The sequence below is a fragment of the Tursiops truncatus genome, chromosome 2, assembly GCF_011762595.2.
Source record: "Tursiops truncatus isolate mTurTru1 chromosome 2, mTurTru1.mat.Y, whole genome shotgun sequence".
NCBI lineage: Eukaryota > Metazoa > Chordata > Mammalia > Artiodactyla > Delphinidae > Tursiops > Tursiops truncatus.
Genome location: NC_047035.1, coordinates 171,957,874 through 171,984,082, shown reverse-complemented (window position 1 = coordinate 171,984,082; position 26,209 = coordinate 171,957,874). Strand labels below are relative to the sequence as shown.

The 26,209-nt window shown below is 38.2% G+C and overlaps 1 protein-coding gene across 1 annotated transcript in view; it reads right to left on the bottom strand.

Annotated features, from left to right (window-relative positions):
• MRC1 (mannose receptor C-type 1) overlaps positions 1-26,209 on the bottom strand; it is a 97,476-nt gene that overhangs the window by 48,194 nt on the left and 23,073 nt on the right. Inside the window, exons 5-10 of the mRNA XM_019933519.3 lie at positions 19,414-19,527; positions 16,105-16,251; positions 11,479-11,664; positions 8,072-8,229; positions 5,574-5,684; positions 356-471 (exon numbers count right to left, since the gene is read on the bottom strand). Coding sequence (XP_019789078.2) covers positions 356-471; positions 5,574-5,684; positions 8,072-8,229; positions 11,479-11,664; positions 16,105-16,251; positions 19,414-19,527 — 832 coding nt within the window. The remainder of the gene's footprint in view (positions 1-355; positions 472-5,573; positions 5,685-8,071; positions 8,230-11,478; positions 11,665-16,104; positions 16,252-19,413; positions 19,528-26,209) is intronic.

Sequence of the window (26,209 nt, the reverse complement as noted above, 5' to 3'; positions counted from 1 at the left end):
GAGGGGATATAGGTATACATATAGCTGATTCACTTCCTTGTACAGCAGAAACTAACACAACATTGTAAAGCAATTATACTTAAATAAATAAAGTTAGATCTATAAACAACATTTACCAGAGCATTAGCAAACTGTTCTGAACATTGTTTTATGCTACTAAAAGTAGCAAAATATTTTATTGTGTTTTCAATGAAGAATCCAAATAAAAACATGATTTTTAATGCTCCTATATTTACAAACCACACTTCAAGATTCAATGGAATTTACTCAGAAATTTAGAGCACATTGATATGCTTTTTTGGAAATGGTTCATTATTTGATACATTTTTTTAAAAACATGAAAATAGTTGCATACCTGTCTTCAATAGTTGTTAGGTAAGCCTTCTCATTCACACAGGTTTGGTTTGCTTCTGTAAATGTTGAAAGTGTGTGTCCAATCAAATAGCAGTAGAAGCCATGTCTTTTCCAGCCCTGTTGATGTTATGAAGCAGATTATCATGCATATTTATTATATAATATCATTTTAATAATTCCTCTATGATGAAACACAAATTGATAAACAACAGAAGTGTGTAAAGAACACAAATAAGAATCATTTGACATGCAATGAAAACAATTTATGTGAATAAGGAAAACAGGAGTGCATTGTTCCTCAAATGGCAATTATGATACAAAATGGGGTGAGGGGAGTCATTCTCTCCACTTCTGATGCAACTTCCAACAAAAATGATTTGTGACATGTTTACCCAAGAAACTGAACAAGATGGCTCAGATCTCAGTTTTAGAATAGGTAACCACAGGAAATAATTTGCAGAGTAACAAGCCTAGTCACCTATTGAAGCCAGTAGTAGATGGTGAGTATAAAGCTGCACCACCTGGTCACAGGATAGCACTTATCAAACTTTTGGCAACATGATTTGACGTGCGTCCTCTCCCACACTTCAAACACACAGAAATAAAAGCATGCTAAATAAAATCATAACAATAAACAGAAAATCCATACTAGAGTTTGGGAGAAAGAAGGGGAAATCTCCAAGTATCAAAAATAAATACTAGAAAACTAAAGAGCTGGAATGGAAAATGCACAAGCTGAGACTGTAGTTGCCTGGTTATGTATCAGACCAAGATTAAGGTCCTAGAGTCTAGGGGCTGGGGTATTAATGTCCATACAGATTAGGATATTTGGCCATCAGCCCACCTGAGGCAGGGAGATAGAACTGAAGTCCTTGTGTAAAGATGATACCCACGAAGGGTAGCCCCTCTTTGAAAGGAGAGCGAGAAAACTCCACCCACAGAAGGAGGAAATGACAGAGATTCTTGTCACCTGCCTGGGGTTCTGGGTGAAGGAAGAAAAAAAAATTCTTCTGTTTGAAAATAAATACCACGTCTGTGCCATAGATGGGTGCCAGTGCCAACTTTACACTCTCCACATTGTATGAGAATCTAAGCCCCAAAAATAAAATATAAAATGTAGTCTACAGAAGGAGGATCTTGCAGGCACTTTGAGAAGTAAAATGTAAAACCACATGACAGAAATATGTCCACAATCCAGGCCATGTAAGACTATGACATTTGAGGGTCAGGGTGGGGATGGGATGGGGACGAATTCACAATCAAAAATTATAAACCATGTGAGAAAAATGCCTCATTTTAAGGGAGAGTCAACAGTTTAACATTATAAAACAATCTGGAAAAAATATAAAAAGAAGCATGTTGAAATGATTTAAGTGACAAAAGAAGAAACAGAATCAATGATGAAAGATCAAAATACTATGAACAAAGAACGAGAGGATTCAAACACACACAAAAAAGAATTTCTAGAAAAGAAAAATATGAAGTTAAAAACTCAATGGCCAGGGCTTCCCTGGTGGCGCAGTGGTTGAGAGTCCGCCTGCCGATGCAGGGGACACGGGTTCGTGCCCTGGTCCGGGAAGATCCCACATGCCTTGGAGTGGCTGGGCCCGTGAGCCTGTGCGTCCAGGGCCTGTGCTCCACGACGGGAGAGGCCACAACAGTAAGAGGCCTGCGTACCACACACACACACACACACCAAAAAAAAAAAAAAAAAAACTCAATGGCCAGATTAAACATAGAAAATACGGTTTCAGAAAGATTAGTAAATTGACTGAATGTAGGAGAGATGAGAATATGAAAAGATGTTTTAAAAATCATATAGATAGAAAATATAAATGATAGAATGAGAAGGTTGAAAATCAACCTGAGAGAAGTTTCAGAAGCACTGAATAAAATTAATGACTGGTAATTTTCAAGAACGGAAAGATACAAATCCTCAAAATGGAGAGGCACACTCAATACCAAATGGGCCCAATAAAATAAATCCAAAACTGAACACACTGTACTTACAGAGAAAATGAGATCTTAAAATCAATCAGAGAGAAAATACAGAGTATCCACTTTTTAAAAAAAGATTTAGTCTAGTAGGAATTCCAATGGCAAAAATAAAGGCCAGGAGAGAATGAAATAATATGTAAAGTGCTGTCAGAAAACAGCTATCAATCTAGAATTCTAAAATGACCTACATAAGTTACTATGCAGGGTGAAGATGAATTCAAGAGATTTCCAAACAAAGACAGAGAGTTTTCCACTCCCAAATCCCAGGGAAAGGAATTCTAAAAGATTTACTTTGGCAAGAAAGGAAAGACAAGAGGAGCAAGTGGGCTAAAAGTCTACACTGAGCAAAGAAGTCAATAAATGTTAGTAAATCCAGGTCTAACTGCCTGGACAAATAGCAAAGATACCTAATTGGTGGTGGGAAGTTAAAGAATGGAATAGTAATAAGATCTGTAGTTTAGTCAATAATATTGTATCCATGCCAACTACCTGTAGGGATCATGTACTCTGGTTAGAGAAAATGCTGTCATTGGCTGAAGTGGAGTGGAGGATACAGGGGAATTCTCGGTACTCTTTTTTTCAACTTCTTGTGAGTCTAACATTACTTCAAAATTTGAAAAATTTTGAATGTTTGAGTGGAATAATTAACATTCATTTTGTTCATGAGGCAGAGAGAGATATTGGTTAACTTCAAGTCAGGAATGCATGTTAAAAATATAAGGGGGGGCTTCCCTGGTGGTGGTGCAGTGGTTGAGAGTCCGCCTGCTGATGCAGGGGACATGGGTTCGTGCCCCGGGCTGGGAAGATCCCACATGCCACGGAGTGGCTGGGCCCATGAGCCATGGCTGCTGAGCCGGCGCGTCCGGAGCCTGTGCTCCACAATGGGAGAGGCCACAGCAGTGAGAGGCCCGCGTACCGCCAAAAAAAAAAAAAAAAAAAAAAAAAAACAAGCAGCTGGAGAAAGAGTTCCAGGGAAATACCATGCAAAAGATAGTTTCTGTGGCAATATTAATATTATTTAAAATTGACTTTATGATAAAAAAAAAGCATTACTATGAATGAAGAAAATAATTATATAGTTGAAGGACTGATTCACCAAGAAGATATAATACAGATCAAAGTACATAAATCAAAACTTGATACAATTACAAGGAGAATATTTTGTCAAGCAGACAAAATAATAGAAATATAGAATACCTGGATAATATAATTGCTAAGTTCTATCTAGTCACCATATATAGAGCCCTGAACCCCCAGATCAAAGATCATTCTGTTCAAGCACAGATGGAATATTTATAAAATATTTATAAAAACTGACTATGAACTAGATAATGAAGAAAATCTCAACAAATAACAACAAAAACTTTATATGAGCACAATGCAGTGAAATTTAAATCAACAGTAGCTCCCAATTATTTAGGAACTAAAACACAAACAAACCCCCATCACTACCAGCAAATGCTACCACTATGAAAACACACACACACACATTTCTAAATAATTCATGGGTCAAAAAAACCTTCATGGAAATAAAAACTCTTTACAATTTAATCATATGAAAACACCACATAACAAAACTTGGTGGCTGGTCCATCGTTTCAATTCCACTTTTATTTCTGAAAGCATTTTAATACACATTCACTTTAATGTCATCTCCATTAATTCCACCCTCTAAGCTCCTGGTGGTATGTTTTATAATTCTGGATTTCACACTCGTCTGTGGGATTCCCAATCAGCCTGGGAAGGAGGACTTCTGCATAAAGAGGATTTACATTTGCGTCCGTCAGACATCCAGGAATATTAGCAACTTGAGACCACTTCATGTTAATTTCTTAGATCAAGGTTTCCCATGCAGGTAGCAATGAATTGAAAACTGAATCCCAGATCTTTATGACAGAAGGCCTGTAGTTTTGAATTCTCAGAAATACGTCTACACCACCAAGTACCCAGGCCCAGACAAAAAAACGATTATCTTCCTTTGTTGACAAGTGGATTTGTTTTCTAGACTTTCCAGTGATTTGAGGAAATCAGTGCCTAGAGCATGTGTTTTTAAACCGGCTAAATTAACATCTCTGAGTTCTTGTATCTTCTCCTGTTTAGTTAGAAACATAATGTTTATCTTTTAAGATCACTGAAAGCATAATAACCACACTCAACAAACAGTTGGCCAATATTTTCTTCTTCTTATTATTTAACCTAATGATTAAATTGGATTTTATCATTATAGACATGACAGTTCACAGAAAAAATATACACAAAATTTTGATTGTGTAGAAGTAATAAAATTTGAGGATTGGTTTATTACTTATAGAAAATTACAATAATAGACAATCTCCTGTACCTGCATATGATTAGGCAAAGAATATGTAAGTATACTGGTAGTGAAACCAGCAGTGAAAGTGTACTTGGCAGGAAACTTGGGTTCTAGCCTTACCTCTGTGTGACTCATACAAAGTTATCACTTCTCTGGGCTGAAATTTCCAGAATGCAAAAATTAAAAGGGGTTCTTCAAGCATCACTAAGATCCTTTCTATCTCTCACTGTATGATTTTCTGTGTTTGCTCTATTTTTCTTTATGGTTTAATTGGTCAGTACTTAAGTATGTTTCATGAATTCTGGTGTTTGTTATGATTTGATCACAACTTGACACTCTTGGACAGAAAATCAGTTTCTACTTTATTTTATCCAAGAGAAGTGAGAAAGGAAAAAAGAGGAAGATGGGCAACTCAGCGATCAAACAGGAAAATGACAACCATACGCCCTGTATTTTGCTTTTAGAAACAGCTCCACAGAAATCACTTACTTTAACCTCAAAGAAAGATAAGACCTGCGGGGAGGTATTACTAACTGTGCTGCAGGTGAGAATAAAGCACGACAGGACTGCATGGTTTGACTTGGTTTAACTGAGTTACTACCTGGTACTACCAGCGAGAGTCTAGACCTCCTGCCTCCCAGACCCTCAGGGATCTACTGAGAAGACTCCCCACCAGAAACAGGCTCACCAGAAATATTATAAATGGAAAAAATGACTAAGGATTGTTTGCTATCTGCAAATTAAGGTTGTCCACTGGAAATGTCCTTGATGACCCATCGCGTCATAGACTACCACTACCTGTAAGGTGAAGCAGTTGGCCCCTATTGTTAAGTACCTTCACAGACAAAAATAAAGCTATCACATCATATCTGCTGATCTGAAACCACTGCGTGCTTTCTGTACTCACTCTCCGGCAGCCTGTTTCCACTTCCACTATTCCTGGAGTTTGGGCTTGTGATTTCATCTTACAGATGTAGCCAAGAGACTGTTCACAGGCCCGATCCGCCCAGTACCCATCCTGCAGAAAGCAAAGGAAAAAAAAAAACCAAAAACTCAATGATCATCAGTTGTTTGGTGCTATTTCCTCATAACTGCACCTCTGAAAAGGGAAATAAAGGTTCGAGGTTATTAAGAGAAAAAGGCATCTATGAAAACGAAAGGTAAATGGACATTTTGCCAGGAAACTGCAAATTTGACTTTGGCTACAAAGATATAAAGAGATTGTAGCCCCAGTATGTTTTTTATGTCTTCGCTGTCAAGCCACTCTGGAGGGGGATCTAGAGAGAAACGAAAAATGCTCATAAGCCCTTAAGAGATGGTCCCAACAGAAGGTTTACCTCCTCTTCCATCCCTATGGGCAGCTGTTTTCAAGTTAACTGAGTACGTTTAAAGCCACCCAGAAAGAAGGCCCAACCTGAAAACACACCTGAAACCAGTTTTCTTCCCTCCATTCTTCCCATTTCTATTGATGAGGGTCCCTCCTGAGCTCAGGTACCATATTTCACTCTATTTCAAATTCCACCCTTTCTGCCTTCCTTAGAGATTTCATGTTAAAAGACTTCTCTTCTCCTTCCCTTAACTGCTAAACACCTTGAAAAATGTTTTCCGTACCCACTACAACCTGGTACTCAACTCTTCAGCCAGTGTAATATTTGCAAATTGCAGATTAGGTTTGGCTACTCCCAGGCTAATGCATGTTTTCTCATGGCCAGTATTTTCCCTACACACCCCTCTACCTCTCACTCCATGCTTTCAGCCACACTGTCTTTTGAGTTCCCTACAAGTAGGATGCTCTCTGGTTTCCCCTTCCCAGGACACACTTCTGCCTATTCTTTCAATAATTAACACATACTCTTTTCTTAAGCTTTCAACTTATCACCGTAATAACAACCACAATGATAAAAACAGTAGCTAATACTTACTGAGCAGGAAGTTTGGGCCAGGCACTGTGCACGTTATACACCTTAACCCATTTAATCCTTATACCCACCATATGAGCTGGGTATGATTATTATTATTATTTTACAAGTGAGGAAATAAGCCATACATCAAAACCAAGCCCCTGAACCACCAGCTTCATTCTCTATTAACAAAAGATCACTTGATGATATACTTAACCACCAGCTTCATTCTCTATTAACAAAAGATCACTTGATGATATACTTCAGTCGCTAAAGGGATATTTAAGACACGGAAGCCATTTTTTCATATTTGGCATCTCTTTGTAACCTAAAAAAATCTGTAGCTCTCCAAGCACAGACTCTAGGCTGTTGGACCCAGAGGAGATTAGCTAGGTCTCCATCCACTCAGGGCAACCAGCGAAAAGTAGGACCAAAGCTCTGAATTGATTAATCAAGCCATATAAAAACATGTGCCACCACCTGTGGAGAACAGGGAGCCCTCCTACACCATCGGTGGGAATGTAAATTGGCGCAGCCACTATGGAGAACAGTATGGAGGTTCCTCCAAAAAACAAAAATAAAACTACCCTATGACCCAGCAATCCCACTCCTAGGCATATACCCAGAGAAAACTATAATTTGATATATGCACCCCAATGTTCATTGCAGCACTATTTACAATGGCCAGGACATGGAACCAACCTAAATGCCCATCGACAGAGGAATGGATAAAGAAGATGTGGCGCATATATACAATGGAATATTCCTCAGCCATAAAAAAAAGAACAAAATAATGCCAATTGCAGCAACATGGATGGACCTAGAGATTGTCATACTGAGTGAAGTAAGTCAGACACAGAAAGACAAATATGTATCACTTATACGTGGAATCTAACAAACGTGTACAAATAAACTTATTTACAAAACAGAAGCAGAGTCACAGATGTAGAAAACGTATGGTTATCAGGGGAAAAGGGGGAAAAAGGGGGAAGAGATAAATTGGGAGATTGGGATTGACATATACACACTACTATATATAAAATAGATGACTAATAAGGACCCGCTGTACAGCACAGAGAACTCTACTCAGTACTCTGCAATGACCTATATGGGAATAGAATCTAAAAAAGAGCGGACATGTGTGTATGCATCACTTTGCTGTACAGTAGACACTAACACAACACTGAAAATCAACTATACTCCAATAAAAATTTAAAAAAAAACGAACTTAGAACCAAGCATAGGAATGACATGGGCGTTCGTTACTGGTTAATTTCATCTTTGAAATGAAAGTTTCTGTCTGTTGCTTTTCTAGTCCTCTTGAGAACTTGGGTGTGCCAGACAATTGAGAGACTCAAAAAACTGAATCCGAATTCTCGTTCAACCTTGATCTATGTCAATTCAGTAGAATAGAAACAATGGAAACAACCGTACGTAGTAAGTGGGGCAGAAGGAAAATTTCCTTGTGGCTTTCGCTAGATATCAGTAACTAAAGTTGCCTTACTTTGCCTTTCATCACCGCACAGTCTTCCTGCCTATTGTTTTCATGACTTGGTTCTCCACGAAGCCATTTGGTAAATGTTACAGGGGATCCATCACTCCATTCAAAGTACATTTGAATCTTGATGTCATTTAAGCCAATCCATAACTCATCACTTGGCTCTAAACAGGAAGAAAAACACAGAAGTCATTTACCCAAAGTTTTCTTTCTAAACATCAGAAGGTTATCAGGAAAAGAAGACCCGTTCCTTATCAACAACTCCCTTGATATTATCACTAGCATGAAAGACCATCCTCTTGAGCTTCAAACGGATCTACCTCTGTAGACTGAGATGTCAACTACATTTTATGTTGTCGATTTTTTTTTTTTTTCCGTGGTACGCGGGCCTCTCACTGCTGTGGCTTCTCCCATTGCGGAGCACAGGCTCAGCGGCCACGGCTCACGGGCCCAGCCGCTCCATGGCATGTGGGATCCTCCCGGACCGGGGCACGAACCCGTGTCCGCTGCATCAGCAGGCGGACTCCCAACCACTGCGCCACCGGGGAAGCCCCTATGTTGTCAATTTTAGTTTAAAATGTGTAATGTATTCTTCACATTGTGGATATGACTGTATTCTTTTGCTGTGCTACTGCAAATTCTATCTCCTGGGAGTTGCTAAACAGAAACTGAAGTGGGTCCATCATGATCCTCTATCTTGTGAAGCTGCTTTTTTGTTATAAATCATTTACCAACCACACTCATGGTGCTGGAAATACAGCAGCTTCTTTATACATAAATCTATTTGACTACTATTAAATCTTATTGAATGTTTTAAAATAATAAAAACTAAAAACCACTCCTATTTTACTGACGATGTTATCAAGAACATTCTAGGGGTTTCTGTTAAAGTTTAATCACTGTAATAGGAGTGAAAATGATCCATACAGTGAGAAGATATATAAATGAAGGGCTGGGCTGTCTTCTGGCATTTAGCACTTATTTATTAGTCTATGTATATGAATGAACCTGCCACCATTTTCACTAGAAACACCAGAAAAACCCAAATAACAAACAGAGGTTAAAATAAAAACACCAGGTATAGATATAAAAGAGGATCATTCTGTTTTGAAAATTCTATGAAGAGCATTATTGATTTTATCAGTGGTTTTAATTCTAAGAATTCTAAATATCGTAAGTAAAAACGGGACCAAATAGAAGGCCTGAGGTCTCGTGACTAAAATCACACACATTTCCATATTTTAAAAACTGAAGGAATACACAATTCAATATCTATTTAAGTTTCATATGTTCTTTAAACAGTTAAATAAAATTACTTGCCAGAAGTTTGTAAAGATGATGTTGTAGTAGAAAATGAGAAATATGCCACATTGTATAGGAATTTCCCTAAACGGTTTAGTCTCTTCCTCCTAAAAGTGTCACTCAACTTTGCTTTTGGAGAAGTCCCTGACTGGCCTGGTGCCAGTCCCAGCAGATGTTTCCAGCACCATGAAACATGAATGGCATTGCCAGGATGATCCCTTTTCCTTTCACTGAATCTGGCAGATCATGTTCTTTGGGCAGAAAATATAGGCTCCAAGATGACTTCATGTACCCCTCAAGGTTTTTAGGTTCAAGACCAGTGAAAACCTAAACTCCCAAGTCCCACGATTATAATAAAGTATTAAGAGTTTCTGATAAACATTTTTCTCACTAAACTGTTCTCCCCCTGTAGCTTCTGTACGCACAAGCTTGATCCTACAAAAATATATAAGATGCGAGCATAAAGTTGTTAGACGGACTTATCAACCTGTTAGGGAAGCTGTCTTTGTTGATGGAGTCATAACTTATATGCGTAGGTCCCAATGTATCCCCTGTATTTCCATGATTACCATGAAAGATATCAACTCAACTAGCTACAAAAAGGTTTTCTAGGCTTCTGACTTAGAAACAATCATTTTAATTTTATAACTTTCCTTTTCCTTTATCAATATGATTTGTATTGTTTTAAATAAATAAATCTTTATCAATAATAAAAAAGAGAAGGTTTCCATAGTGAAAGTTTACTAATTCTCCAGCTGAGTTTAAAAGCAACCTTCGTCATCCAAACTCCTAAAATAACTACAGCAACAAATATATAAGGTTCTCCTATTACTAGACCATATTATATAAAGTGGAGCAAAATTTGCACGTTAGCCCTACAGCCTCTTAACTAATGTGTTTCCCACCGATTCACTTGCAAACCTTATTCCCTACTATAAGTATCATGCCATCTCTGTCACGATATTATTCAGATACACTGGTTTTGATTACATTAGTATCATGTAGTCCAGATGCTCCAGGACAGGTAAATGTAGAATAATCGAGAAATTATTTATGGGCTGTAGCAGAATATCATCGTCACCCTACCGAACTCAGTGAGGCGCGCAAAGGAGAAAGGACTCCGTTCAGCACTGGCACCGACAGCAGCAGTGCTGGGGACGTTCTACATCTTTTTCTGAGACTACGTTATTCTTCTCATCTATTTGTTCATTGTTTTTTTTCTTCTCCCCTACCCCCACTCCTATCCATTTTCAGGCAGTAAGTGTCAGGAAGCAGTCCCCACCATCGCCACCATCCATTTCCTCTTGTTTTGCTCTCTGGAAACGAAAAGGTCCAGCTATTCTGCAGTAGCATAAGTGGAAGCAGAAAACGATCATCGTTGAATCAGCAAGTATGGCTGAGTGCCCGTCATCATTACTTCCTTCCTCAGCCCCCTCCTCTTCAGGATAAGCATATTCCCAACTCGCTTTACTCACTTTTGAAATGTTTTTGATAGGGCCAATCTTTTAAAACTTTACAATATTGAGTTACTACATTTTCTCTTCGTCTCTTAGAGTCCTAAAATGGAGATGCAAATTTCTTGAAAAGGTTTAGGCCACCATCTAACCACTCCAATCAAATAAATTCTTTCTTTCCCCGCTCATCATTCTAGCAGCCTTAGCTAGATTAATAAAGAAAATAAAATTCAGAGGATGAGATGGTTCATTTAGAGACCTTTCCTGTGAGACAAAACATGGGCCTTAAAAGAGAAAATACTTCCGTACACACAACTAATTCCAACTAGTGAAATATTGTTCACAAATTTAAGGTAGACTGCTCTGAATCCAGATTATATAGAGAAACACAGTATTTTTTTTTGAAACACAGTATTTTTAAAACTATGCATACGTTGATTCCATATTAAAAAAAACTCAAATGTTCTCTTAGTGGTAAAAATTCTTTAAATTACTATATAATTTTAATATTTGAGGCCTGATCGATATTTGTTACTAAATTGTTCATTGAATTGTTAACTTGAATTTATTAGATTTAACATTTATGATTAAATTTTCCGAAGATGGGTGGTAAGTCAGGAAGATGAGAATCAAGTGTATTACAGACGAAGTTCCTACCATAGCCCAGCTGGGAGATAATGAAGTCAAATTCCTCGATGCTGTGTATACTTGCTAGGTCACCACCTTCCTTCCTACATGCAATCAATGCATCTCTTTGGAGTTTCTTCTCTTCTCTGTAAATCTTGTAACAGTGACCTGCATACGGCCACCACTGACTTGGACAGTTGGTAGGCACATCACTTTCTAGGAAAAAAAAAAAGAGAGTTTGGAAAACATTTAAAAGGAGCTTTTTTTTATTGTTTTAAAAAGTTTTTAATTTAACGATATTTTCTATCATTCTCTACAGGAAACAGTTCATAGTCATAGGCAAATATAGCTAATATTTATTTTTTGGCACAGGTATTCACGAAAGATAGACGAGATTGTGTTTGCTTTTACACTAAAGATGATATGGAAGTCATCTTTCATTTTAAAATAAAGCCAAATGAGAAATCTGTTCTTATTTTCAACTGTACCTACAACAAGGCCACAGTAAGATACAATAGATTGTCTCATTTCGTCTGCATTTTATCATCGGCAGACCTGTCCTAAGCATGTTCTATAAATACTGGAAGCACAAGAGTTTTGTCATATAATGTATTCATTCCTCAGAAGATTTCAAGTTACCTCTATTCTACGGGCATTAGGAAGCCACCCATTCCTCAGAGGATGGGCACGACTCACAAGGCAGGCAGGAGAAAGACGTGCTGACACAGGGCCTAGAATGGGTGGGGGGCGGGGGGGGGCACCAAGGAGCTTCTGAAACCATGGCAGTGTGAGCCGGCCACCTGTGCCTTTGAACTAACCCACTGCCGTGCACTTGCTCCCAAAAGATGGCACATAACTGCAGAAATCACAGGGACTTCGATTCCAAAGTCTTTCAGGCAAAATCTGAATCTGCCACAAGCTGTGTGATGTTGGGTCAGTCATATCGCATGAACCAAACTATCCAGGTATGTAAAATATTGTAAATCATATGAATACTAGTACTAATATTAAACTACCCATCCTCACTGTGCTCTGCACTTGAGATAATATGACTATAAATTACAAATACGACAACAATGTTTAATCAAACCAGTAACAGTGACCAAGGTCCTAATTATTGCTACTAGTAGTCAGGGTCAAATTTCATGACCTTGATTATACATTACAAACATGACAGTAATGAGCTAGGGAAAGTGACAGTAACAATGTTCGAAGGCAAGAGACTCGCTTCATTCATCCTCATATAGGCCCTGAAATGGCACAGGGCCTGGCACAGAGTAAGTGTCATGAATTGTTGGTCAAGAAAAAGAATTGAAGTTATATTTACTAGACAACAGCTTATTATGACCATTTTGTGGATACTATTTCAAACAGCAATTGAGCAATATATCTTGCGTAAAGAGGGACTATATTGCCAAATGAATGTCAATTTCTATATTTAAGTTTGATACTAAATGTTCTCAAACGTGTTGCCTTAGTAAAGGTTCAGTACAGGGCACCTTTGTTATCCGTTTCATGTATCAGTTCCATAGTCTCTCAAAATCTGGGAATGTCTGCATCACCTTTGTATAAGCTCAAAATTCTGTGTACGGTCATTCAAGTAAATACGCAGTCCTGAGATCCAAACACTGTATTATTATAACAGAAAAATGCATATTTTTAGAAAATCTATTCCTTCTATACAGTTCCAGTGGTGACCAAAAAAAAAAAAAAAAAAAAAGTTAGTATCACTCTGGAGCCCTCTTGTGGGATATTTTAATTTTGCTGCTCAAGAAGTTGAAAATGATGCCAGCACATGCTGAGGGCTTCAGAAACTAAACAGATGCACTTTAAAAATATTTCAAAACATGAAAACAACCGATGTAGAGGCGTCCCCTGGGGCAGCCACAAAAAATGGCTTATTCCTGTACAGCAACACTGTCTGACTGAAATATAACATAATCCACAAACGGAAGCCACGTATGGAATTATTATACATTTGCCAGTTGCCATGTTAAGTACAAGTCTCAAGAGAGACAGGTAACTTCCTTTATAATAATACATCATATTTAACCCAATATACCCAAAATATTATCATATCAATATGTAATCAATTAAAAAATAATGAGATCGTTCACTTCTGTTTTTCATGCTGTGTCTTGTGAGTCCGGCGTGTATTTTACACTCACAGCAAATCTCTGTTGGAACTAGCCGCATTTCATGTGCTCAGTGGTCACATGTGGTTAGTGGCTACTGAACTGGACAGTGCCGCTCTAGCAACCTAGGGGTCATGGACGAACAGGGTGGCATTGCAAAGACAAACAGGGGACGAGGTGGAACCCTTGCCGAAGAAAGTCACCAATAATGTATGCTGCATAATCCTAACTCTGATATGCTTTTCCAAGCTCTGGTTTATTTGAGTTTACAGATAAGATAGAATGATTAATCCAGGAAGTATAGAGAAATTCAAAAACCAATGGGAAGTGAAAGTTAGCAAGTGAAGCAAGTAAGGCATGTAACCGAGCAGGACCCTAGGGGGCCTTCCTGGGACAGACCCCCTCCCCCACATCCTCTGCTGTAGCTCCCCTCTGAAGGACCCAGATAATAGTATCTCATGGACATTTCCTGAGTTGTTTTACAGATGCTAAAACCACCACCAAATGGAAGAAATTAACTACTTGATGATCAGGAGCGTGTTGGCACCTAAGGATTGATAACATCAACCCCTGGGACACTGCCATGTTCCCTCACCATCAGCCAATCACAGAATTTTGCACAAGCTGATCACATACCCTGCAACCCACCTCCCTCGCCTGGACTTTACAAATGCTTTCCTGAAACCCATAGGGGGGTTCAGTGTTTTGAGTACTAGCTGCCCTGGACTCCTGGCTTGGCACCTGCAATAAACCCTGCAATTTCCTTCACCACAACCCGGTGTCGGTAGATCTGGCTTTACTGCACGCAGACCAGCAGACCCAAGTTTGGGTCCAGGAACAGGCATAGCACAGAAATAAGAATAATGGACTGAGTGCTTGACAATATGAACAAACATTCACAGGAAGAACAAGTGTTAGTATTTCCACTTAATAGACAGGAAACTAAAACTGGGGTGTTAAGGAACAAGGCCAAGTTACAGAATTCTACCTCCTTACCTCAGACATGATAAAACCACCATTCTCCTCACCCCCTAAGTGGTAATTCCAAACCTTCTGAAGGAGAATTATAGGAGCTCTTCCAAGAGGGAAGGATTATATCAGTACCCCTTCTCATATGGGAGGAATAGAGGAGACGAAATACAAAAATGACTGAGGTCTCCCTGAGGCGTGCCCACAGCCATAAGGGTGACCCTGTAAAGTATAATCAGACCCAATAATGGGACCCTCATCTATATCCATTGGGGAGCTCCGCCATGTTTGTATCCATCAAAATGGCAAACACACCCACTCTTTGATCTGGCAATTCCACTTCTAGGAATAATCACACACATCAAATGATGCATGTATAAAGTTACTCACTGAGGGATTGTTTGTAACAATAAAAAATTGGAAGTAAACTAAAGTTCCATTAATAGGGGACTGGTTAAAAAAAAATATGGTCTCTCCCTGCAATGGCTAACGTTCAGCCATAAAGATGAGCACAGAAGCTACCTATGTACTGTAGGGAACGATGCCCCAAATTGTTATTAAGTGAAGAACGTAGAGCAAAGTGTATCATATGCTGCCATTTGTATAAAACAGACAAAAAGAATCACAAACATATTTATTCACATATTCATAGAATAACTAGGTAAGGATATACACCCAGACACAGTTATTCAGAGAGGAACTGCAAATCTGAAGTAAGAACTGGAAGAAATTATTATTATTTATCATGTTGTACCACAGACTTTCTAGCCATGTCGATCATATTTTAAAATAAATGAAATTGCTTTTAAAAGTCAAGGAGCAAAAAAAGTGAAGAATGCCACGCTGTCAGATTTCCCAAGGAGAATATATATACACATACATAAATGACCATGGAGTATTAAGTGTCTCTCCAAAAACAGGTGATGGTGAAAAAAATGTATCAATAGTTAGTTTGCTTTTTGTCAATTTGAAGAAAAAAAACGCATTCTGGGCTTAGTAGCTTAATTCTTCTATAAAATTATGATAGAGAGCATAATTGCAGTTTTTCCCGCTGGTCTAGCCTATATATAAAATTCAGTGACTACTTCTGGGATGTTTTATTCCATTTTGGTGAAGACTTCAGTGTATATGTTAAACTAAATAACACTGGTGCCCAGATACGCCATTAAATAGTGAGGACATAATAAAAACATTCCTTTCAGATACTGATTTCCTAGCTTGGATTCCAGTTTTGTCACATGTGCGAGTTTTTTATATCCTCTGAATATCTTTTTCCTCATCTAAAATGTGTGAATAATAATACCTACCTCACAGGGCGGCTGTGAAGATAAAATTTTTATTAATGCTGTGTCAAAGGCTTTGCTCATGCCCAAACACTCCAGCACACTCAGGAAAGGTTAGCAACCACCAAAAAGACATTCTGTAGGAATATCATTAAGTTGATACCATAAATGATCAACAAAACCTGTCACTGCCTACAGTTAGGACTAGACTGTAATTTGATCTTTAAATTATAATATTTTATACACTTCAGATCAAATAGATCACTTACCTGAGGGGATAACAAAAGAATTCAAAGTTGTGTTGCCCTTTTTACAAATATAGCCTAGCTTCTGAACACATTGCAGATTTTCCCATTTAGCACTTTTCCCGGGATTTAGTGACACACAGCTTTTTCCTGGTTCCGCTGATGGACTTCCTTTGGGGAAAAGAAAAAATAAAAGTGGGACTATTATAGGAATTGCAAGTAAATAGACCCCCCAGAGCCTCGTGCGTTTATCCTTGGCATTTAATGGATCCCCACCCTTTCTGCTACACATTCACAAAGAAATATTTAGTGCCTGCAGAGCAAAAGACATGTTGGGTGTCTATTTGTTTTCTCATGGTTGGATCATTCCAATACCTGAAATGTTGATTATATAAGTTTACTTCTTTGAAATAAATTTTTCCCCACAATATCAAACAATAAAGCTAAACCTTAAACCCTGAACAATCTTCACGCTGGGTTGCTTTACGTATGATGGGGGGTAAATAACAAAAGAATACACGACGTTCCAAATCAGCTATATTCAACATTGTCGATACCTCCCCAGAAACCTAAGGCAAGCTAACGGTGGACCAGCCAGAGAATTTCTGGACATGGGAAAACCTCCTCCAGTTAGAAAGAAGAGGCAGGAAAGAAGGCAACGCGAGGAGAAAGAGAAGCAAAGAGATGCTAGAAGCAGCAATGTGCCACAGCAAACGCTGATAAAGTACTCCCAGAGCTCAGACTCTCTCTCAAGATTTTCAGCTCAGCCTACTGAAGAATACTTCCAGCAGCTAACCTCTCATCTCACTGCTTACTGGAAACGGATTAAAGAACGAGGTCAGGTCAACCTTCTTAATGCAATCGATACATGCATAGAGGCCCACATTTCTCATGCTTTTCCACCACTTGAATAAATGATTTTGAAACCAGTGCTCTAAAACCTTGCTCCATCTCACAAGAGAAGACAGGGTGATGAGTCACATTTTGTCAATGTTTCTTCTTTGTGAACTCTGACATCTTTACGACCTGGACCTGGACCACACTTTCCCTTCCCGAAAGATGGGAATCACATCACCTGTTCCATAAAGCCTTTGTCAAAAATTTTTGGAAGTTGCTTGAACAGCTCACAAAGAAAAAATTGTTAGTGATAAGGATAAAGATGTTTTTTAAGTGTGTTGATAGTATGACCAAAATTCCAGTATAACTGAACTAACAGATCAGGTACCAGTACTAGAAAGAAACTTTCGGAAACAATAATGTATTTTACAGCTAACGGTTATTATTTAATATATGAGCTGGTAAATCATAGTAATACAGTTATTTATCAATAGAACACAAGACCTACTTTAATAAATCAACTCTTTGTCTTTCAATGGTTACTATAGTTATATATTTGAATTCACACGTCTATACCTTTTGTGTAAACTATCGTCACTTCAAATGTAGATGTATTTTAATAGGTGCTTTACTTGTCAAGTACTCAGTTGAAGGCTGATTGAACAACTTATATAATAACAACTTCTAATGTTCCACAAGGTTTCTAATTTTCATTTGAAGAAACTCTCCTATTATTTCAGAAGGTGGTTTAATTTTGCGCCTACTTCTCAGGAATTGGTTTAATAAGGAAGGACATTTCTTTTCCTTTCTCATTAATATTCCAATTTTATTCCTCACTTTCCCAGAATCTAGACCCCTCAATTTTCTCACTGAACTCTCAGAATGCAAGTGGTTAAATATTACAATAATCATCACTTAAAACTGAGTAATAAATAAAATGATCTGCCTACAATAATTAAGCAGCAAAGAATAAACTCTAATCCCCCAACAAGTGATTATTATTGTCTAATGATCTGACTGAGCCAACCGGCATTCTCCAATAGTGTGACTGAGTCAGTAAGCTGACATATGCAATTCTCACTCATAGATAGCACCTCTTATATTCCCTTGCAGCAGTGTTTACGTCCCATATTCCAGAGGAAAGCAGAGCTGACGCTTAGTGACAGCCCTGCAAACATCATGCCTTGAAGGAGGACATTGAAAGTCAAATTTCATAGTAAAATCTAATCGGTTTAAACCGACGTATGGGCTCTAAAAATTCCCTCTCATGTTTTAGCATATCCCGAATATTATCTATTTATTTCAAAGTTTTTCTTTTTCATACCGTAAGTCGGTAACATGGAAAATGTGGAGAGTTTAATTTTCTAAGCCAAATGCAAAAACCATTCGATGGCTTTAAAAAAAGAAGTTTGACCATATGAAGAAACACCACACTAGTATTTTCCATAGCAGAACTGGTAAATGAAAATGTGACCCGTCCTTTCTCACACCTACGGCAGACACCACTAATCCTTACCTGCACACTTTCCTAATAAATCAAGGTTAGTACAGGATGGGGCCTGGGTTGGGAGTGGAGAATCATACTCAGTAGAGTGCCTTAAGCAGCCACGAACAATGGTTGGTATTGGTGAATAAGATGAAGACGTTTTGTCATCATTGGTCCTTTTGTTTTCTCAGAATAATTTCTGTATATGTAAAACATCTTTATCATCTAGTCTCCTTTTATGTTCTGTTACCTCTATGTTACAACAGTACAGAAATAATTAGCTCAGAGTATTTTCTGTCCTCCAAAAAATGGGAAAGCCTTTGAAGGCTTGATCATCCCCTGTGTTTTTCTACAACTAAACTACAAACTGTCAACAAAACTGCTCATGAATGATTACGCTAGTATGGAATATTACAATCTGTGGCTGGTATTATTTTTAATCCAACTCTAGTCGATTAAAAATAGGAGAAAATGGCATCAACGTAGACCTTCAGATCATTATAACGATGACAGAAATACTGCAAATATCTCATGGCTCAAGATAATGAGAAATTCTCCAGCCTAAAACAATTTAAATTTCTTAAATTCATAGTGTGTGTGCAGATAGAAATAAATATGTATAAAATCTTTGAATATACTATGTAGCATTATATATTATATATATATCATAAATATAAAATCAAATTTTTGAATATAATACCTAGCAAATCAAGGATGCTCTGCGAATATATACTTTAACAAAGTCCCCTATTGACCTGTGTGAGTATCCTTCCAGACAAGTCCTTATCCCAGAAAGCTGGAATAACCTAATGGTGTTAGAGTATTCAAATCTAGTTGGCAGGTTTCAAAGCAAGGTGAGAAATAAACTGTACTTGATGTAATCTCCCAGTTCTTCTCTTTGATATCTACATGTGAGCTGATGAAGGTCTCCATGGTACCTAGCTAAATTAAACGCAGATGAATTCAACCAGCTTAACGCCACCAAGTTAATCAGACGAGCTTAACCCTACCTGGTAACCAGTTCAAGTATCGGAACGGACTGCCCCCACTCCACTGCCATCCACTGTTGAAACTCAGACTGTTCAGTCCAATCCAGAGTCCGGAAGTCAAGGAACTGGTTAACCCTTTAGGACAAAAGCAAAACAAAAACAAAACTGACATTCGGAAAAGACGGTGAAATCAAACTCAGAATTAGGTACTTGAATCAAAATGTACTAGAGAGAAGTAACGAAGATCATGCCGAGCATGTCTCCTTTGATCCTCTCCTCAGCGGGAAGCAAGTACAACCGTTACCTCCACGGGCATGTAAAGAAACAGAGGTGAGAACACAGATAAGCCAGCAACGGTCTCGCTAAGCGTCTAAGGATCGTGTGAATGTGCTTCTAATTTGGAGAAGACTCTCTTTGACTATCGTCAAACAAAAACATGTTTACTTCATTTTAGAGTAAAACTAAGATTTCTTTTGTACCAAAGTCACCGTTTTCTATCATGAAAAAGTTTAATATGCACTTCAATCTATTTCACTCTCATAAGTTATTACCCGACCTCATATTTTAGAACTTACGCTCAGAATTTTACTCGATGACATTTTAAAACATCCATTTTTTTTCCTCATTAAGATGATGATTAAAAACTAAACACTAAGTGCTTGTGTTACTACGAATAACACTTAGGCAGCTAATAAATCATAATTACAATGTTTCAAAGTCTGTGCTAGGCCTGAGATGCAATAAAAAACAAAACAGAAGCAACATGGACCTCAGTCCACCCAGGTTAAACAACTCTAATGTGTTATTACCTGTAACTTTTTAAAAACCATGGATTTGCTGTTCTCTCTATATTCTTTTTAGTTGATTTAAAAGAATTAATGGAAAGGAAAACTATCGTTTGTCTTAAATAAAATACCAACCTGAAGTGTCTATAAACATAAAGGGTAATCATAAATGGACCACTTTATATCTACTGTTCTCTAGAGGATATATTCCCCAGTCAAATTTTCCAATGGTGAGAATAACCACTTACTATATTCAGGGCACTGTTTTCGCTCATTTTCAATCCTCACAAACTCTAATTAGGTACTGCCATCTCCATTGTACAGATTAGGAATTTGACACCCAAATAGTTTAGATGACATGTGCAGAGTTGAAATTTAAACCTAGGTTCTTTTTGGGATTTAATTCCCCGACCAGGGACCAAATCCACACCCCCGCATTGGAAGCACAGACTCTTAACCACTGGACCGCCAGGGAAGTCCCTAAATCTGGGTTCTTATGACATCAAATCCCAGACCCTTTAGCTCTGATGCAACCAACTAAGCTATCCAAATTCACCGAAATTTTCCCCAAGTTTTCATTAGCTGATATATACGCACATTCATGTCACAAATTCAAATGAAAGGGGATTACAGTGACTCGATGCCCCAGAATCCTATCTCACATTTTTTGCTCCCCAATGCCATAAAAGCACAGATCACGTTCTTGGAGAAATGTGACCGGAATGCTGTCAGTTTATTCAGCACCTGGCAGAAAGGCACTGACAAAGGGAGAACCCGCTTGAGGATACTGACTAGGTTGATATTGATTAGGTAGGTTGATGCTTAATGAACTGAACTGAATCCAATACTGGAGTTATTTACTGAAAAGTAAACCCTATTGCGTAATTTCTTTAAAGTAATAAAAATGGGATGAAATTAACTACTAGCATGTAAAAAGTCAGTGAAAATTAATTCAGATCCACTTATCTTTATCAAGTGTTGTAGAAAAAAAAAAGTCTGAGTTAGTACAGCTCTCGCCCTTAGGTACTTTATACACTTTGAGAGGTATCTCGTCCAGGGCCTTCATTTTACAGATGAAGAAACTGAGGACAGAGAGGTTAAGAAACTTGTGGAGAGTGAAACGGAGGATGAGTAAATTAGGACTTGCACTCAGGGTTCACTTTGGTGTTTCCAGCGAATTCAACCCTTGCTTAAATTAAATTTGCCTGTGAGTTACTATTATTGATATAATACATTTTCCAGATAAGTTTAGATGTTAGAACACCTTTAAATAAAGAACCATGAACTAAAAAGATATTTCTGATAAATGTCATCCCTCCCCAAACAATAGTCCACGGCAGAACTCACTCTGGTTTACCTGTGAAGACTCAGCATTTGGTTCTCCAAAGTTGGAATTTTACCAAAAAATAAAATACTTATTACAAGCTATGTCAAGGGAATGACATTATCAAATGGGAAAATCTTAATATTTCTCTAGTCTTAAATCTCTGCAATGAGCATCATCGACTATGACTGCATTCATTACAAAGAAAATACTGATAATGAAGTGATAGAAATTCATTCACAGTAAATCCATTTTATAGTTATTCATCTCACTGATGGTTTCCCTTTAGTTCATTAATTATTTTACATAGTTATTAAAACTCTTTTGAGTACTAAACTATTACTGATGTCTCTTTAGGGTAAATTAAAGAAACCAACAAAAACGGCCATCTCACCTCATTCATGTAAATAGATAACTTATAAGGTGTCAGGAGGAGATGCCTGTCTACCAGTCTGTACCTTAGAAATGTCATTCTGGGATCAGTGTCATGTTGATACTATATTTTATGTTAATAATTATTCTATTAAATACCACTGAACATTGATTTTTTCATAAATTATTTTTCTTATTGAAATATAGTTGACATACAATATTACATTAGTTTCAGGTATACTACATAGCGATCTGACATTGCATACATTATGAAATGGTCACCGCAATAAGTCTAGTAACCATCTGTGCCCATACAAAGTTATTACAATATAATTGACCATATTCCTTATGCTGTGTATTACATCCCCATGACTTTGTTATATAACTGGAAGGTTGTACTCTTAATCCTCTAACTATTTCACCTACTCCCCACCTGCCCTCCCTTATGGCAGCCACCCATTTGTTCTCTGTATCTATGCATCTGTTTTCATTTTGTTTTGTTTTCTAGATTGCATACGTAAGTGAGATCAAGAGGTGTTCATCTGTCTCTGACTTACTTCACTTAGCATAATACCTTCTAGATTCACCCATGTTGTCACAAATGGCAAAATTTCATTTTTTATGGTTGGGTAATATTCCATTGTACGTATGTATATATACCACATCTTCCTTATCCATTTGTCTATCAATGGACGCTTAACGTTGTATCCATATCTTGGCTATTGTAAATAACGCTGCAGTGAACACTGGAATGCATATGTCTTTTCGAATTCGTGTTTTTGGGTTTTTTCCAGGTAAATAATCAGAAGTAAAATTGCTGGATCCCATGGTAGTTCTATTTTTAGTTTTTTGAGGCCCCTCCATACGGTTCCCCACAGTGGCTGCACCAGTTCACATCCCCACTGACAGCACATGAGGGTTCTCTTTTCTCCACATCTTTGCCAACACTTGCCTTTTGTTGTCTTTTTGATGGTAGCCACTCTAACCGGTGTGAAGTGGTATCTCACAGTGGCTGTGATTTGCATTTCCCTGATGATTAATGATGTTGAGCATCTTTTCATGTGTATGTTTTCTTTGAGAAAACGTCTCTTCAAGTTGTTTTGGTTTTTCTCGGGCTTTGGGGGTCTATTTTTGATGTTGGGTTGTATGAGTTCCTTGTATATGTTGGATATAGCTATTCCCCAAAATCAAATATTCTGGTATGTTTTAAAACTTATAATAAAATACACATATCTAAGTTTTCAAAACTATGAATTTTTGAACAGAACTGTAGGAATAAATAAATTAGATTTTGCCTGAGTTTGCTTAATTAAATTACTACGTTTGGCATGATGAGAAAAGATGATCACTCTTTAAGGAAATTATCCTTTGAGACTCTCCTTATCTACTCTAGGTACTCCTAGGCTTGTTTTGAAGAATTAAATTAAGTAATACTTCTTAAAACAGGGCCTAATACACAGTATATGCCCAATAAATGCAAGCTATTGCTATTATTAATATTATTATTATTACTCCATGTTGAATTCGGGTTGGCAAAAAGTGTGATTTACAAACAGATTTCAAGCTTTGTGTTAAGTATATCACTTAAAGCTGATGAGTGTCATACACAATATTTTCTCTAATGTGTTTTTAATTTTATAAAGAAGATGGCCAAATTTTCATTTCTTTTTTTTTTTTTTTTTTGCGGTATGCGGGCCTCTCACTGTTGCGGCCTCTCCCATTGCGGAGCACAGGCTCCAGATGCGCAGGCTCAGCGGCCATGGCTCATGGGCCCAGCCACTCCGCGGCATGTGGGATCCTCCCGGACCGGGGCACGAACCCGTGTCCCCGGCACCGGCAGGTGGACTCTCAACCACTGCACCACCAGGGAAGCCTCCCGATTTTTTTAGTATTATTACACAAAGCATCAATTCCACATGCTAAACTTTTTAATGTTTAATTTTCCTGCATGTATCGTCTGAAACAGTTTATACCTACTTTTGAACTTAGTTGTAATAGAAGACGTATTACTGTCCAATAGTACACTGTATTGTTCTTTTCTATACTGTGGTCCAATTTGTTCTCCACCCAGCACCATACGGAAACTGGCAAAAACAATCAAGGTAACTAGCCAATTTCACTTCTTATATCTTATTTCAGTTCTATAAATCCTAATCCTATGCATACATAGTTATAAATCTGATTCAGGAACTGAGGATTCAATAGGGTGTTCCAACATTTTTGAGGGTAGAAGAGATGATGAAATGACTCTGGGTGATATAAGAATTGGCCGCTGGGCAGAAGCTGTTAACCCAGCAGATAATGTGAAATCAGACTGCCAGTTTAGAATAAATTTACTGGAGCAAGGAGCTGCTGACACCTAAATTAAAGGTTCTCTTTAGTGCTTTGGGGGCCACCAGATCCTTGCTTATTTTTAAGTGAGACCCAGGCAGAGCGTAATGGAAAGACAGTGCTGAATTCCAATTCAGTTATTTTCAGAATGGGTGGCATTAGGCAAAATTCCTACCTTCTCCCTCCTAATCTGTTATCTATAAAGTGGGGACAATATTACTCATTTACAAGGTGTCAGCTTTAGAAATAAAGCTCAGTGTCTGACACACAACAGCTGTTTAATAAATAACAGCTAATTTGATCTCAGAGTCATAAGAGGCTTATACCTTTTAGAAAAATGAAATTTACTACTCAAAATTCTCACATAAAAGAAATCATATTTTAAAAGCGTAACTATGTGTGGTTTTTAAAAAATGTTAGCGCCCTATTTTCCAGAATGGAGTAGATGACAATCCCTCACTCACCCCAGGATTTTCTAGTCTTCCCCAATATATGCCGAAAAATCCCAAATGTCATGAATATCTTCCCTCTAGAAAGCAAAAGTCTGGTTTATTTTTTAAATTCCCCGTCAGACTTTTTTTGGTCCCCTAATGCATGGCATTTTTGACTTAAAGAAAAGCAGGAAATATTACAAATCTCATTCAAGAAGTCATTCTTACCCGGATTTCAGTTAAAATTTGCTGACTGAAATTCCGGAGGCTTGGATAAGATTCAAGTAAGTATCTGAGGTGAACTCAGCCTCCCAATCTCTTAGGGCTTGTTTGCGCTCCTGGGGACACAGTAATAGCCCTTGCTGATTAGAGAAGCATTTCCTGCAGCCAGAAGGCTGATAGCGGGGCCAGGAATGAGGAAGTGAGTGGCCCAGAGACGCTGTCCTGCTCACAGAGCCTCTTTCCCCTAGCAACTGGGGAAGAGTTCAAAAGTAACCTGTGCTCTGTCCCTTGGCTTCCAGAAAGCCAGAAAACAAGCAAACCTCAGAAGAGTCAAGATAACACAACCCGCAAACAGATTCCTTAAAAAAAAAGCCAAGTGAAACCATTTCAACTCTGAGGTTTCTCTAACCCGTGCAAGCCAGCACAAATCACACCAGGATTGTCTCAACTCATTCTCTCTCTTCCTTAATCACCTACATAAATTTTGTCTTATCTCTGTCTCTGTTTTCCTCTTTTTCTCCTTATTTTTACACATGGTTGCAAATACTGGTCCCTCTGTACTTTGCCCCAATACTGCATACAAAGACCCCAAGGAGCAACACAAAACAGAATCACTGAGCAGACAGAGGCGTAATCCCACCTCTGAGCTCACGAATGCCCATAGTGAGGTCGCGTTGCTTTTCTGTTGTCAATCTCTTTAATGATGGCTGAAAGAAAATGGTGGCTTGCAGCCTATACTGAAAGCAGAAGATTTTTAAATGTTATACTTGGTACAAGAAAGATTTCATTACAGTGGAGCTAGTACTCACGATTTAGTCCTCAGAAATGGACTAGAAAAGTCTTTCTTACCCAATAATGCTTCGTGTATTTCACACGGTGGTGCTAAAAAAAATTCATGTTACATTTTTTTCTGCCCAGAATAGAATGCAATCAACATCTTCAAATGCAATTAAAAAATAATAACTTATAGGAGAAGTGTGTTCCAATTGGTGGAGAGGATCACCCGCAAAGAGCTGGAGAAAGGGAATCCTAGGTGATGAGACAAGGCTGGGGACAGCTCTGTCCCCTGTAACAGTTCACACACACTCTCCCACTGCAGCACAGCAGCCTCAGGTCATCGCCCCCAAGGTCCCCCAGCTTCACAGAGCCGGGGCCCAGGGGCCCAGGCGGTCAGGCTCCTGAGTCTATGCTCCTTACTCCTGAGCTCTGCTGCCTGCTATCCAGGCAGATGCAATCTGTAGGCTTTGCTGATACAGCAGGTACTGTACCCAGTGCTTTGCCAGGTGGGGTCCCCATCCACTTGCCCTAGAATCACCTGGAAATTTGATAACATGCAGATTCCAGGACCCCAC